The sequence below is a fragment of the Pavona decussata genome, unplaced genomic scaffold, assembly GCF_977016875.1.
Source record: "Pavona decussata unplaced genomic scaffold, jaPavDecu1.1 SCAFFOLD_133, whole genome shotgun sequence".
Lineage (NCBI taxonomy): Eukaryota > Metazoa > Cnidaria > Anthozoa > Scleractinia > Agariciidae > Pavona > Pavona decussata.
The window spans coordinates 3,011,407-3,027,634 of record NW_028145546.1 but is presented as its reverse complement, the minus strand read 5'-3'; the positions used below and the strand labels follow the sequence as shown (position 1 = coordinate 3,027,634).

General features: G+C 36.8%; 2 protein-coding genes across 3 annotated transcripts; one reads left to right on the top strand and one right to left on the bottom strand.

The window, feature by feature from the left end:
* Positions 1 to 71: 71 nt before the first annotated feature.
* LOC146468248 (ubiquitin-like protein 7) lies at positions 72 to 9,402 on the top strand. 2 transcript variants are annotated; one of them, XR_014867547.1, is made up of 10 exons: positions 72 to 284; positions 1,538 to 1,651; positions 3,083 to 3,165; positions 3,653 to 3,737; positions 4,051 to 4,108; positions 4,433 to 4,592; positions 5,457 to 5,631; positions 6,747 to 6,862; positions 7,135 to 8,282; positions 8,650 to 9,402. XR_014867547.1 is itself a non-coding variant. In XM_085124771.1 (9 exons), exons 1-9 carry the CDS (start codon positions 89 to 91, stop codon positions 7,252 to 7,254), a joined length of 1,107 nt encoding a protein of 368 aa, XP_084980897.1. In that variant the 5' UTR covers positions 72 to 88; the 3' UTR covers positions 7,255 to 9,402. The 2 variants fall into 2 exon arrangements, 1 of the variants encoding a protein (XP_084980897.1); XM_085124771.1 differs by having other exon boundaries at positions 7,135 to 9,402.
* Positions 9,403 to 9,422: 20 nt separating this feature from the next.
* On the bottom strand, positions 9,423 to 15,565 carry LOC146468247 (uncharacterized). Its single transcript, XM_085124772.1, has 10 exons — positions 15,355 to 15,565; positions 14,474 to 14,525; positions 14,197 to 14,255; positions 13,403 to 13,482; positions 12,805 to 12,949; positions 12,561 to 12,667; positions 11,963 to 12,027; positions 11,647 to 11,741; positions 11,340 to 11,398; positions 9,423 to 10,689 (listed from the first exon to the last, which is right to left on the bottom strand). Exons 1-10 carry the CDS (start codon positions 15,413 to 15,415, stop codon positions 10,576 to 10,578), a joined length of 837 nt encoding a protein of 278 aa, XP_084980898.1. The 5' UTR covers positions 15,416 to 15,565; the 3' UTR covers positions 9,423 to 10,575.
* Positions 15,566 to 16,228: the final 663 nt, after the last annotated feature.

Genomic DNA, 16,228 nt, shown 5'->3' with positions numbered 1-16,228 from the left:
GCAAATGACATCAACCAATCAATTTACTAGCTCCAGGTTCCTCCCTCCCTCGGTCGGATTCGCGCCTTGGGAAAATCTGTTATTTTGAATGAATAATTGTGTTGAACTTTCAGGGCAGAAAAGATTTGGAAATCAGTGTTTAAGCCAGCAAATGCCGAGTATTCGAATCAAAGAAGCTTATCAGACTACGAAACATGTTATTGAGGGGATTGAATTGAACTGGAAAGTTGAAGAATTGAAGAAAATCGCAGCAGAGAAGACAAACATACCGGTTGAAGAGCAAAGTAAGCTTGCTTAATTACGATTTAAAGAGTCCTGTTGACTTTTCATACTTCGTGATGTCTCCTCGACATTTTTGACCTTGAAAATACGATTATTTAGGGACTAATAATTAAAATTTACTTCACCGATAATGTACCCTAGTTCATCTAAACATTTACACACGTGAAGAGAGCGGCATTTTCAAACTTGCCTATACTACTGGCTGATGATCAAGAAGTTATAATAATTATGCCCTAAGTTTATGACCAAAACCACTTTCTCATAAGCCACCAGCATGCCTATGACTCCATGTGAGATCATCTAAGGATTGCTGTCAGAAAAGTGATTTGCAGGATACATTATATTAAGCACTTTTGGGGGATGGGGTGTGTGTGTTGGGGGTATGTTTGTGATCAGTGGGGAAGTGTGAATAATTTTTTTTTTTTTTGGTGGGGGGGGGGGGGGTGGAGGTGGAGGTAGTGACTGGGAACCCTTAGGTTATGAATTTTCTAGATGGTAGTGGATTTTTTTTGGTTTAGAGGTTTTGTAATCCATCTTTTTTATAGTGTTATGCATCACCAATATGTAACTTCACATGACAATTTTGCAGTACAATACACTGCTAACTCATTGTCTAATATGACCAACATGCCTGCAATGTTGTCTGATGCTAGTGGCTTGTGTTCTCATAAATTAGAGCAGTCAGAGCACTAGGACTGTTCCAGATAGTAACAGCAGTCATGATGCTGGAGGAAAATGAGAACCAGACTAAAGTAAACAGCCTGATTAAGCTAATCCTGGGTTAATGTGAACTTTGATTCAAGTTTAATTACTAATATCAATAACAATTCTTCCAAAAAAGTTTTCTCCTTCAGTTTTGACTTAAAAACTTTTCTTTACCATTAGTTTAAAATTCGCTGTTAAAAACATTTTAATGAGTGAGATGAAAACCTTGGTTAACTTTTAATTGTGGATTAGTGTTAATCCCCTGTTAAACAACCAGGCCCAAATGATTATCATGTTTCCAGAGTCCACTGGGTCATCCATTACAACCCCAGAGAATGGCACAAAAATTAAATATGGATGTTATAGCTAAAAATGTTTAAACAATGTACCAAATCTACATGACTATGCTGGGCCTTTGGCTTATTAAAATCAATTTGAAACACCTGGAACTATAGGCAAAATGAAATACCATCTGAGTAATGTAAAGTCTTGAGCACCTTATCTAAAACTGGACTGTGTTTGAAAGAATTTCATGAACATTATTTTGTAGACTGTATATTTGCTGGAGAATTGCTACAGGATGAGAAAACCCTGGACTCTTACGGAATCCAAGATGGGTTTACTGTTTATGTTATGAAGAAATGTTCTGAGCCAGAACCAATTGGTAAGTACAGTAATATGTTACATGTACTTTGTAGATGTGCTGTGTAGTCACCTTTAGCTATAAGTCCAATGTTCGCATTTTCACATTCCTGACTCTTGAGTGGTGATCCAGAATACGCCATTCAACCAAAGTGTCATGATTCTAGAAATCACTTTAACGTGCCCATTTCACTAATTCTCATGACGTATGGTAGAAAAACTAAAATCGCAATGGTGAAGCTAGTCTTGTGGAACATTGTGGAGGTCTGAGAGCGTTGCGCGACGACGCTAAGAACATCTGCGTAGGAGACTATGGTCAAGCGTGAAATAAGAAATTATAACAAAAACTAAAGAAAGTCACTTGTATGCTATCCTAAGTACTCCAAGCACTAACAACATGTCTAATAGTATGTAAAATATCCTCATCACAAAAGAATGAAAAGTTTATAGACCAATGATTCTCACAGACCAAGACTCTGTAATATTTGACTCCAACATCACTTACATGAGGGGCATATTAGGCTTAGATCACAATACTTTCAATGTAGGCAAGTAACTGATTGACTCATTTGACAACAAAAATGGAAATAGAATGACTTAAGGTGGTTGAACACAGTTTGCGCGCGCTTTACAGATTCTCTAAGTGATGCTATTAAGCGCGCTAGGGTTGTGGTACGCAAATACGGCGGTCGATAAAGTGATCCCTCAATTTCACATGAAATGGATAATAAAGTTAACTTTTGATCCTAAATAACTAAGGTTCTCATTTCTGGACTCTTTTTCTTTTCTTTCCGAGCAGAAAAACATTTACCAAGACCTTTCGCATGCTTTTCATCTTTGCCATGAAACCCAAATAAAACCACGCATGCGCATTTGACCAAAAAATTGCGACTGGTTGTTTTCGTGGAAATGAACTGTTTTCTAAGGAACCGCTCATTAGAATTCCCTGAAATTTGGCATGAAAATAGTTCCCTAAAAGCGTAACTCGCCTACAAAGAAAAACCTAAATCTAACAGAGGTTATCTTCACAAAACATTAAAATTCAAAATCAATATTTGCAGGAGATCTCTCTGTCAAAATTACATAACAATAGCGCAACTGTGTCAGTGTTTTGTGAGTTGTTCTGGATACAAAAAAATGGAAAAAATCTAATGAGTAAATTTTCTAAAAATAAAGGAAACCTACCATTTATGGACGTTTAATAGTTCGCTGCGTTGCCATGGAAACGGTACTGAGCTCAACAAGACCTACGAAATACATTTTTTCTTAGTTGGTCTTACACCATACCAATTTTGGGCGTCCAGAAATACATAGTTTCCAAATAACGTCTTCTTACATCTGTACACTAAAAAACTGTATTCGGCCACCTTAAATGTCAGGTAATCCATTTTTCTTGCACTGACAATGAATTGTTGATTTATTTAATTTGTCTCCATTCCTGTTATTCCATAAGAGCAAGATCCAGATGATGTACCAATTGCTGAAGTTATGCCTGTGTTGGAGGCTGCCATAAAAAGTCCTTCCTACAGAAATACAGTAAGTTACCCGTGTGATGTAGATAGAGTACAACTGGTATATTAGGTGTGGCGATGACTTTGACACTCACCCAGTGCCCGTTGCTTTATATTTGAATCAACGGCCAGTCACATATTAAAGTTTAAGTTACTGTACATGTAGTTGTTGGTTAAAGTCAGCCAAAGTAAGAAGTATACTCAGGCTGATGTTGTCTGGGAGAGAGTTTCATGATTTACCAACTTTTTACAGGTAAAGTTTTACTCTAGAGTTTTCTTGTCCATCGTTTCCTTAAAGCTTTTGAGAACTAACTGCCTGGAATGCATTACAGTAAGAGTTTGTAGAGTGAGGTTTTATTTTTGTGTTAGAAATGTCTACCCATGTTATTGAATTAAACATACATGTAAAAAATTGTATTATACAATCAATGAAAGTATTTTTATTGACTACGATTGATTGCTAACTATTAAATACAAAATGTTAAATTAGATATGATTGATTGATTTACCAGGTTGCTAAAATCCTTGCCAACCCAGATATGTTAGAACAACTGATTGTTACAACTCCAGGGTTATCAGCTGATCCTGTTGCCATGAGTGAGTACCCAGCAGTGTTGATCAAAGTCTGCTTTCTCCTTTGAAACTAACTTTGATATTGAAGAAGCAGCAGATGAGAACATAGCAATCAATAGCTTATGGCAAAGAATATCTGTTAATTACATTATTTCCACAAATTTCACAAATTGTTTTCTTCTCAGGTGACTTCCTTAAGTGTCAGAGTGAGTGTAAAATCAGTGTAAAATGGATACAGAAAATTGAAGGCATTTTATTAAGTTTTTATTTGGCAGTAAGTTGCACAACTGAACATTCCAAATAAACCTTTCTTATTTTATGGCTCTTTAATTCCTAGCTCTGCTTCAAGATCCTGAACTTCTTGAGCAACTGGTGGAGAGCGCAAATGTTGAGACGTAAGATAAATCTGTTGGCATTTATTCAGCAGCTTTGGTTTTGCTTTAGCCAGCAAGCAAGCTCTCCATTAATTAGGGTCTCATGCAAGACATATATTTGGGGTGCGAGCGGCGAAGGAAGCGAACCATGAAAGCCTCGCACCCTCACTTTGAGGCCCCAAATTGGCAAGCTCGTTTGCAGGCTAATAAATTAAAATGCTTTACTGATGCCATGTTTAGTTAAAAAAATAGTACTCTTTTGTTCCCCATAGCTTGTAGCTATGCAATCTTGTTACTGCTTTTTCCATATTAACTTATTCAATTTTCTTTAATGTTCTGTTGCAGAGTAATCCAGGAGCATCCCAGCTTGGTACAGGCAGCTTCTTACATTGCTGCAGCAATTGCCAAGGAGGGAGGGGAGGGTTCATCCAATAGACGGAATCTTAGCCGCTTTGTTGGTGATGACTATGAATCTGATGAAGAGCTACATGGGATGGAACCTGGGGTATTGTGTCAACTATATCTTAATATGGACTGACTTGTTTTCTAGCTGCCTTTATAATTATTTCAAGACTAAGAATTTTCCCTTGATCATTAAATTTGTTTTACATAAAAGCAGGGGTTTCATTAAGACTTTGAACAGGCAGGTAAGAGATAAGAGCACCTGGGCAAGTTGGTTGACTTGGATAATGTTATTTTCTGGAAAATGTGTGTTGAGATTGTTACAAGTAGCCCAGGTTGTTCACAGTTGGTCAATTTGCCCGGTGTGTGGCATTAATTAAACCCCCGACTGATCTTGATATCATAAAAATAGTATCTGACTGAGTGTGTAAAATATATTTAGTATATTAATAATTATTATTTTAATTAATTAATTAATTGATTAAATTAATTAAAATGGAATTCAAACGTTCAACATGCTAGTCAAGAAGAATAGGTATTGTACATACAAGGAGAGTAAAAGTACATCCATGACCAATTTGCATTACATAATGCTAACTATTGACACAGTAACAACTGAGCTCAAGAGCATCACGCTCCATTAACTGCGTTTTACAATTATGTTGTAAAACTTTATTAAGATGGAATTCAAACTTGTTCAAGCTTAGAAAACATGATGAACACGAACAACATAGCCATCAATAATGACAAACCTTGTGTCCTGCTTCTAACCGCGGGGTTAGTGATTATTTTTAGTTACTTTTTATAACACTTCGGGGGGGGGGGGGGGGGGGCTTTCATGAGTGAGGGTGCTTAGACAATGGGGCAACAACATTAGTAACAAAATGTAGTGTAATTATATGAAACAGTTGTATTAATGTTAAAATAACTTTTCAAGTGATATAATTTATAACTTTCACACCTACAGTTAGTTGCTCAAGCTGAACTGGTGGCAGCAAATGAAGAGCGTATTCAGTCATCAAGATCATCTGGGGCTACAAGAGCAGCTGCAGCATCACAACAACAGATAACATCATCATTACTATCATCAGCCTTGGCCAGTGCTGGGATATCTCAGGCTTCCTCATCTCGTAGCACTGAAGGTTATCCTGATTGTAATACCTTTTTCTATTTTATAATTTATTGGTTTCTTGGGACTTAGGATAATTATTGGCAGCAAACTAGCTCTAAGTTGCTTGCTTATGCCTCTGGATTCCTCGAGGAACATAGGGCCGCAACGACACTCCTCCAACGCACTCGGTTTTGGCTCGTCCTCTTCAGTTCGGCCCACGACATTCCGGTAGACTTCGTCTCGGCTTCAATGCTTCTCCGCCAGGTCTGCTTCGGGCGACGGGCGACTAAGTTGAGCTCTAAGTTGAGTGCATGTTTTTTGTTTTTCTTTTAACTTGTTGGAAACTTAGTTTCACTATGCCACAGAAACCAGAGATATATACATGTATATGTTGTAGGTTAAAGTGAATCCCAGGTTAAAATGATTTCAACCTAGGTTGATTTGTATTTTCCTTTGTTCAAGGTTGGGTAATTTACATCTGAAACAAAGGAAAATACAAATCAACCTAGGTTGAAATCATTTTAACCAGGGATTCATTTTAATCTATAACATATACAGTGTGAGCAGTTAGTCAGAGTTCTTAGCCGTTTGGCCATTCTATTTCATTTACATGTACCATTAAGGACGGTGCCTACTAATACTGAAGTATTTTTGTGCGGTTTATGACTATGCGGGAAAAGCAGATCTCAGCAAGGCCTATTGGAATCCAAAAAGAAAATTGGGGGTAACCACACACTTTTCAGAGATAATTAAGCAAGAATATCTCTAAAAAATGCCAAAATATAAAGCAATGTATGGGATTTTTTCCTAAATTGAACCTTAATTATCTCTGAAAAATGCATGGTTACCCCCAATTTTCTTTTAAGATACCAAAAGCATTTGGTAAGCTCTGCTTTCTCCGTATAGTTTTAAACCGGGCAAAAATATTCCTGTATTAGTAGGCACCACCCATATGAAACCCGAGTATCTCGCGATGCGCAGAAGGTATGCGCAGTAACAATAGTAGGCACCGTCCTTAAAAGGAAGAATTTTTATCTGGCACTAACAGCAATTTGTCATCATTCATGTGATATTCGATCCCCAGCCCCTCAAAATGTAGTCAAGCACCCCACAATAGAAGCTAACTAGTAGTTCTTCTCTCTTCAGCTGGTCCTTCAACACGCAGTGGTCCTTCAACTTCACGGCAAACAATCACAAGAGACATGGTCAGCGAGGCCATGGCGTCAGTGCGGCACTTGGCTCAAACATCTACTCAAATGCAGGTGTGAAAATCAACAGATTATTACAACTCTTATTTTTTCCTTTTCTTTTGTTGCAAGGATAAGAGCATTATGATCATAATGGTAGTTATAAATTGTCCCATCAAAATGAAATGCCTCTAGCTCCCTTGAATAAATACCCCTCTCCAAGTTTGTACTAGATGCCCTGGGAATCAATACATTTATTACATTACGTAATTTAAAATAAGTAATTAAGACCAAGTATTGATTAAAAGTGCATTTAGCTGACTGAGTTCATTATTGCTGACTTCTAGTCGCAACTGCAGCTGCTTAGGGACATGGGAATCACAGACGACGCGCTCAGTATTCAGGCTTTATCAGCCACTGATGGAGATGTACAGGCTGCTCTTGACCTCATATTTGGAGGACTATAAACCAAACGGATGAAATCATTTCTGGTGGTGTTACACAAGGTATTGCGTTGTGTAATCTGTTGTGCAACAAAATTTCATAAAATAAGTGTTAAGGGAAACACATTGCAGTGGCGACTTCTTCTTACAACTATTGATGAAGTTATAGAAACAAATTCAAGTGTTTTCAGTTGTAAGGCATGTTACGTTTTCTGGCCAATATAATTTGAAAAATTTATCAGGTTTTATAGAACACAATAACAACTGCCAAGTGTGACACTATCCAAACAACATGTTCTTTTGGGACTATTTCAGACCAAGCAGCTCATTATTCCATTAATTTTAAGAAGATTCTAGATATCATGTAAAACTATCAAATATGGTATTTCAGTTAATTGTACTGAGCATTAAAAGTCCCTAAAGAATGCACTGTAGTTAACTACTTACCAATATTAAATTAATATTAAAGTTTATTAATAATAATTCTAAAAATACATTAATATTAATAACACTGATTGTAGAATGTCTGCTAGATGACGTGTTCACTTTTCTCCAACTTATTTAAATTTCTATGCTCGCAGCTCACTGGCTCAATTTTAGAGAATCACAAATTCACAAATTAATTACCTTTAAAGTAGAAGTGCAGAATGATGTGTACATATTATTTTTATTTGCTATTAGTTACAATGTTGAAAAAAAGCTCTTAAAAAAAAAAATAATAAGAAAAAAGAATAATTAAAAATTATTATTCTTTTTAATGAGCTTTTGGAAGTCAAGTTTCTTTCTTGTTTCCAATTCAAGAGTGTAGAAAGTATTGTCGATGTGTACCTTGTTTTGTTTTACTTTGATTGGTGAGGAAAACATGACTGTGCACTTTTAAGTTTTTCAACCAATTACATGACTGTAGACTTGTCCAACTAAAGTTAGGTGGAAAACATAAGTGAATACATGTAAATTGGCATTCCCCAAAAAGCTTTCAGCTGTTTCTTTCATTGTTTTACAAACACAAAACATCAAATAAGTGTACATATTGATACAATGGGCGAATTCAAGTTGCTAATAGAGACCTTCAGATTCTAGTACGAGTACGAGTACGACTACGAGATTTGACTGCGAGTTTTTAGCGAAGTACTAAGAACAGATATATCACAGAAAGTTTCATTTCACTCTTAACGAACGACAAACTTGACACAGTTGGTTTGAATGATGATAGTTAAGCCCTTTCGTGTTTCCAAAAAGACGAGATCACCTACGTTTTGAGGACTCGTTTTCGCCTCTACGGGATTCGTACTAAAACTCGTAGTAAAATGACGACAGCTATCTTGTTTTCCCGCCAAAATGACACCGGTTCAGGCGCTCGCACTCTTTGTCTATTGGAGAAACTTGTAGTCGTACTCGTACACGTACTAGAATCTAAAGGTCTCTAATATTGAACTTCATTATGAAAGTAAGGCTAAGTGCAAAGTTTCTATTAAGAAAATTAGTTTTCATTCACATGCAAACAAAAGCTTTGCAGTCGTAGCCTTGCTTTCATAATGACATTTTAAGCAACTTGTTAATGTCCTATTGCAAGAATATTTTAGGGGATTAGAAAACTTCCTCATTGTGCATTGTTATTAAATGCGTGTAAGCATGGGTGAATTAGAACACCACTTCTCTCACAAGTGGGTTTTTTTGAAAACCCTTTCACTGGCAAGTGCTTCCTGGTAAAAAAAATTAACAATGCACAAGGAGTAAGTTCACTGTTTCCATGAAATTTGCATGTGGTTAACTGGTGATGTAGGCTACTTTCATTACGTTCAACTCCCCTGAGGCAGACACCCTTGAAATCAGCTCTTTCAGACTGAGTATACCCTGGTACAGTAGTTTGGAAAAACATGCAGTCGTACAATGTGCAGTAGGGCACAACATTACTTAATGTCACTATAATGAACTCTACCCTCTAAAAGAGCATTTCTTTCTGGCAAGATTTTTAGCATGTACAAAGTTGGTCACCTCTCTGGTATTTTGTGTAGTTGGCTTGTTCAGCGCCCCGAGAAAAACAAAAGGAACAGCCTCTGTTAGCAGCCGGGTAAATAAACTCCCATTGGCAAGTTATTATGATAGCACATTAATGTACATTTCTCCAAACATAAAGTTATAAACATGTATCTAGTCATGACAAAAAAATAATACTATTAGACACATCACTGTTTCACTGAATGTATTTTTTTATTGTTTTTACCATCCTTGTACAATTAATATCAAATATGTCGCATGATTTGTCACTCAAATTTACAACCATGACCATGCTTCAGCTTTCGGTAAATTATTTCGAGTTGAAATTTAAAATACTTAAAATACCTAGTAAATAAAGGAATCATTTTCATTAAATACTAACTTCTAAGAAAATAGAGAAAGTCTGCCACAACTTCAACTCCTGTCCTTTTTAATAAGGTGTCCTTCAAGATGTCTGCAAGGTGTGAGTTGACTGTAAAACTAATGTACATACGACATGAATTATGTATTTCAAGTTCTTATAGGTACTGTTGTTATAACTGGTAGTTTAGCCATCCTAAGCATTCAGATTGTGTGGAGCAGTGCAGAATACATTGTGATGCAAGATTGGATCGGAAAGAGCAGGGTTCTTGCTTTTTTTTTTTTTTTTTTTTTTTTTTTTTTTTTTTTTTTTCACGCCCTGCTCCACAGTTTCTGAACACATGGAACAGAATACTGGTTGTTGAATTGAATGAACTTCACCAGTTTGAAAAATGTTCAATTTAGTAACTTACTCTAACTACTGGTATATAGCATTGTAATTAAATACAACTAGCAGAATGCTTACAAACTCTGTAAATATAATGTTCTCAGTTTATGACGTTCCTACATGATAAACCCAGAATTTAAAAATCGAGACATTAATCACGTCGTCAAATGTTTGGACTAGATCCACAAAAAATAATCCCAATTAATATTGTCAGTTTACGAGATCAAGAATTCACAATTTTAGTTAACTGAGTTTAATCACTTGCATGATAAGTACAAGTGAAAAGAACAACTACACAGCAAATTAATGTTTCACTACCTAATAGTTTCATTTTAATGCTTTAATTTGACTAGGTACAAAACCTGTTATCTTGCAATTAATTAATTTTTTTAGAGAAACATTTTACTTTAATTTATCATGTACTTTTTCATGTCTTATCCCCAGCAAGTAAAGGTATTTTTCTGTGTTCTAGATATGGTGTTTATTGTGTTCTGGGACTTTTATCATTATTGGACTACATCCCCTAAAAATTCATCCTGTAATGAAACCTTAAATCGCCCCTGGCCTACATAAAGAATAAAAATGTGTGAGGTAAAATCCTAAGAACAGCAAGCTGAGCAAGAAAATGTTTGTTGGGCTTCAAATTTCTTTCCTGGTTCCAGAGTGAAAGGCTTGCTAACATAGCCTGCCTCAACACACAGCATATTAGGGTACTGTGACAAGGAAAAACAAAAACAGAGAAATTAATGACCATATTCTAAAACACCATTTGGTTGGAAGGTAACCACGAGTAAGTGGCATTCGGCATTTGCTGTGAGGGGGATGCGCACATTACAAATTAACAAATAGATGTAAGTACTGTTAGAGGAAATTCAACCCATTGATAAAATGTGTCAGCAGGATTAAATACCACTGTATTGATTTCTCAATTATTTGGTGCCTTGCCCCACATTTTCAACGAACCTTCAGGCAGACTACACTTAATGTTGGGGGTTTGAGGGGGGGGGGGGGGGGGGGGGACCTGGGAGGTAAGGTAACACTCGCAATATTTAAACTCTTAATTTTGCTGCATGCTTAAGAATAAGAATCTGTATTAAGTGTCAGCAGTTGTGGGCTGATGGCTTGTAAAGAACACCAGTACCTTAAAATAACAACTAAATATTGCAGTGGTTGATCCTTTGATCCACCTTTGCTTGTCAGGAAGGTTAGGGCCCCCTAGGTAAACAGGGGCTTGGGGTTCTTGATTTATATCTTTTGTTGTAGGCCAATTAAGCAATTGACTGATGACCTAATCCTCTTGGAGATAGGAACAGCACTAATGTATTAATAATGTAATACAAAAAAGGCAAACTTATGAACAGACCTCGTCATCTCCAAAATCTGACATTGTCATAGCCTTCTGCGCCCAAGGATTCCAAACAACTACAACATGAAGAAAAAAGTTATTATTAATAATGATAATATTTTATTAATTATTGTAATTTTTTTCATAAACAATATTTATTAATTTATAAGCAACAGTTTTGAAATAAATGCATCATCAGCAGTTTCAACTGACAATCATAACATTGAAAACAATATTGCAGAACACAATAGTTGATATCTGAATACCTTAATACACATTTTATTCCAAATGATAACAGTCTGGAGAATATTAGTTGGCAGGATACCTGTATCTGGTAAATTTTCTTTCCAGAGAATAATGTCACAGTTTTGAGAACCAACATTTGTTATCTTGTGCTCGCTTGGAGAGTTGTGATAAACCCTGGAAAGAAAGAACAAATAAATAATTATAACTATAATGCATAAACTATCCTACATGTATATGCCATTTTGTACCTCGGAATTGAAATTGCTCCAAATAAGCTCTGTCAAGCAAAAAAGGCTTGCAATAGTTTTACAAAACTAGCCTTCAATTATTAATATTTTAGGTGAATGATATTTCTGAAGCAGCATCTTGGATCATAAAAGCTAAATATTCCATACCTGTCCGTTAAGCTCTTGACTGTTACAAGCTCATTGCTTTCAGTAAATGTTTTCCCACCAAGAATCTATAGACAGCAACCAAGAATGGATCAGATGGAATATAAATTTTAAGAGCATCCAATATGTGATGCACTGGCATTTGCATTATTGTTTGGAATGTCAGACTTGTCTTGCAATTTCATTACACCATTGCAACACAATGGTCTTGTAATGGCTTTGTTGAAACTGCAATGATTGCGGCAACAAAAATAAACATGTTACACAAGGCAACCATTCAGGCAACTTGTGTTGCAACAAAACTGTGAGGCCAGTTGCAAGAAAAATCGCTTAGTGTAACAGCACCTTAAAAGTAACTTGAGATAAGATCTGAAGAGCTTTGCTGGTTGAGGATTTGGTCCATGTTGAGTCCACCAAGCCAAGTTGGGCATGAACGTTACAACAAACTGTGACCATCCAGTGTGGGGTTGGGCATTGGCCTACTTATGACCATCATATCCCACCCTTACCATAACCTCTTAAAATGGGCCTTCCATGCCACAAGGCATAAATAGGGCTTGGCAGGTATAGTCAAGTAACTAGATTCACATGACTTGTGTACCTTATCATCGTAGGTTAAGCCTTTAAGTCCAGAGACAGTTGTTTGTGTAACATCTGGAACTCTGAAATAGGTGTGTAAAAGTGTTGTAAACTCAAACGGCTTCTCATCTGTGGGGTTGAGATATTTGGAAAAGTTACTGCTCAGTCACTCATTAGAAAACAAACTACCTACTGTTTGTAAAAAAAAAAAAATGGGTCTGAACCTCTTAGGTGCCTAAATTACTGCATTTAGTTTCTAAAAATACCTTTATTTTCAGCTGTAATGGTTGTTTTTAGATGCTGTTTCCCCACAGTAACTTCGTACAGTAATTTGAAACTATAATTCCAAATCTTCTTAGTGGTTTCATTGTCTTCTAAACCAAACACTGCACTTGTAACACCATCCTCCTCCTAGAAAAAACAGAGAACTGTTCCTTTTACAAACCCTTATAAGCATCAGCATATATCATGGTAGCCTGCTAGCAATCTCTCTGTACCCTTCACTTCTTGTATACTTAATTCTGAAGCCCTGCAGATGTATTATAATAACCAAATAGAATGCACATGGTCCATTTTCCCAGCCATGATATTCTCATTGACCCACTGTTAATTTATGCCTGCTCAACCTGTAAACCAATCTTACCAGCCAATGTTTGGTAGTCCAGCTGGACAAATTATTTTGCTATTTAAAATAAATTTCGTTCTACAAACCAAGTGGTCATTCACTTTTGTAGTCAAAATCCACCGAAATACTCCTATGCCATTGGAGCAAATTTAAAATTCTCCTTGGCTAATTTTACTGTATAATTTCTTATTATATATCAGAGAACTCATTACTCAATAGATATTAAATTTCATCCAAACCTTGGGATACTGGACAACAGTCCATCGACTAGATCTTGCAAAGCCATGTTGGGGGCCAAGATCCCATGGACCAAAGTTGGCTGTTAAACAGAAAAAAATAATATTATGATGCTCCATACCATATATGTCATCTTGTTACCACTTTTGTCCTCAGAGCAAGGATGCTTACAATTCAGGGCTGTCAACTCTCCTGGATAATCTGGGAGTCTCCAGATTTTGAACTATATCTCCCGGTCTCCAGATTTTGAGGGGTATCTTCTGGTCTCCAGATTTATGTCTGCAATCTCCCGGATAACTGACCAAGTTTGGTATTCAGGTCGTAGGCTCGACTCTCTGACAAGAAAATCGGAACTGTTTATCTTTGTTTCTGGTACTGTTTAATGAACGTTTTCCCCCCCCCCACCCTCCACTGAACCTGTGAATTTGGCCTTGATGTGACGCCTCTGTAAGGCGCTTTGCCGGGGAAGTCATTTTCTCCATATTTGAAGACGTGTGAGGTTGACAGCCCTGTTAATTGGCCCTGCAAGGATCACAAGTTGATTCTTGGCACTGGCCAAAATGATTGCAGCTTGATCTGAGGACAAGAATGACTCATCACATGACATCTTTTGACTTTTTTTTACTTTATATTTATTTTTTGACAACTTTCTGATATCTAACGTCTTCCATCAATAAGCTCAACATAAGCAATCTAATTAAAGCTCTGTACACTTCACACCTCTTGCTCCATCAGATATTTATCTCATTAGCCTATTGAAAAAAATTTTGGTATAAAAGCATGTTTTTGTACTCACGGAATACAAGTGGAATCCCTCCTCGTATGGCCTTGCTACCATCTAACACTGCCTTTTTGCTGAGTTTCATTTGAATGAAAATAAAACCCATAATGATATTAGTGCTCTCGAAAAACAAATACCAGATTAAGACACTGCTGAAGAGAAAGTCAATGGACAAATTGATTCACAAACATTTTTATGTATAATAATATTTAATCTATTATTTTTTTACTGTCCCATAAAAAAAGTAATAATTTGTTAACTAAGGGCAACACTCAATTTAAGCGGAATGTACCTTACAAACAGCATTTCCTGGCCACTGCATTTCCAGGATGTTACAGTGGCCCCTAAAACAAAGGACAGGATTGTTTAAAATCAGCACATTTATATGCTGATCAATTTAAAACTTCAATGTCCCACTCCACCCCCCCCCCCCCCCCCTGCTCCCTGGGCATTTGAACTTTTTTTTTTTTTATTGAAGATTGGCTTATTCAAATTCCCACCCACCAGGATAAAAATGCTGTCCCAATGCCCTTACCCTTAACTGCTCATTAATACGAGTCACAAGGCCAAAATTCTGTCCTTGAAAAAAATCCTTAACTTCCACATACTAGAAAAAAAATTGATCCACATTCCCCACCCTTCCTAAGGTATTATAAAGATCAAATAACCCACCCCTGGGTACATTATACAGTCAACTGCCTTCAACAATTGATTGGTGCATTGAGCAACGGCAAGGCAAGATTTCCACATTAATTATGCATTCATTTTCTGACAAACAGCAAGAGGGTTAGGATGACATTGGTACATGTATAATTAACATTTCTTTTTTTATATATATATTATTAAATATAGTTGGCTGTGCTAAAATGTTTCCAAGTTTCTCCCATAGCTAAATATTAAGCTTATCTTAAGTTCACACTTGACAGATTTCAATTTTATGGAAATATGAACTTCACACCACGAGACTCAAGCTTAAACCAGCTGTGTTTTCGCTACCTCAAATATCCCCAGGGCTTTGAAATTTGTAAGTATTATGGAAATTAATTTCTTCGAAAACATTAGAGGGAAATTTTGATACCAAAAGAAAAGTCGTCTACAGGTTAAGAATTTGCTGAATCACTTTGATATAAGATTTGACTGGAATTGAACAGTGTTCACCTACAGCCTACGTACCGTGAAGATGCACTTGTGCAGAATCACCGTCAGAATTATCGAGCTTCACGACGTCGGCCATAGCACTGAAATTTACAACAGATCTTTGCGATAAACACTGCAACACAAGCTACTGTTTTCCGTTGTTATTGTGTATTCAGTATATTGGCCCTTCGCGTGATGCGTACGTGAAGCGAAAAACACTGATTTACGTAACTGCTGGCATTGCTTCCTAACAGGGAGGACTCTCGGGGGCGGGGGAGGGGCTGGGGGGGGGGGGGGAGAGTTGAAGCAAACTTCCGAGTAAAATTGAACGGGGTGACGGTCAACAACAACAAAAAAACAATTTCGTTAAAGTTCTCGCGCTCTCCTGGAAAAGAAACAAGGTCCTGAATCAATAATTTCACATGAATTCTTGTCTTAGAACTATTTTTCCCTGTGTGCCTCAAACTCTTGATCTCCCAGTGTGGCGTTTTTGTTTGTTTATGCATGTTTGTTGTTGGTTTTGTCTTTCCTTTTGCTTTTATTGTTGTTGTTGTTGTTTTCCGATCGTTTCTCGGGTTGGTCAGTCTAGATCATGATTTACATTTCAAGATTGTTTGAAAGAAAATAACCGATTTTGTTCCTGTCCCATGAGCAAGAGAACATTGATGTGAGCCGAGTGATCCTACCGACCGTGGCGCCATTTGCAACTCGCGAAAAAGATAACAAATACCCTAACAGTAGGGACCGGATAGATTGGAATATTGACGGAGGCTTACATGATAACATGCATGAAGACGTCCGCCTATTTTTCAAAATACGAGACTTCTGCGCACAGGTTTCATTCATAACTGCATTCTCTTCTTTCAAAAGTCTAGTCAAAACAGTGTTCTTTTCGTAAACGGCAATTGCC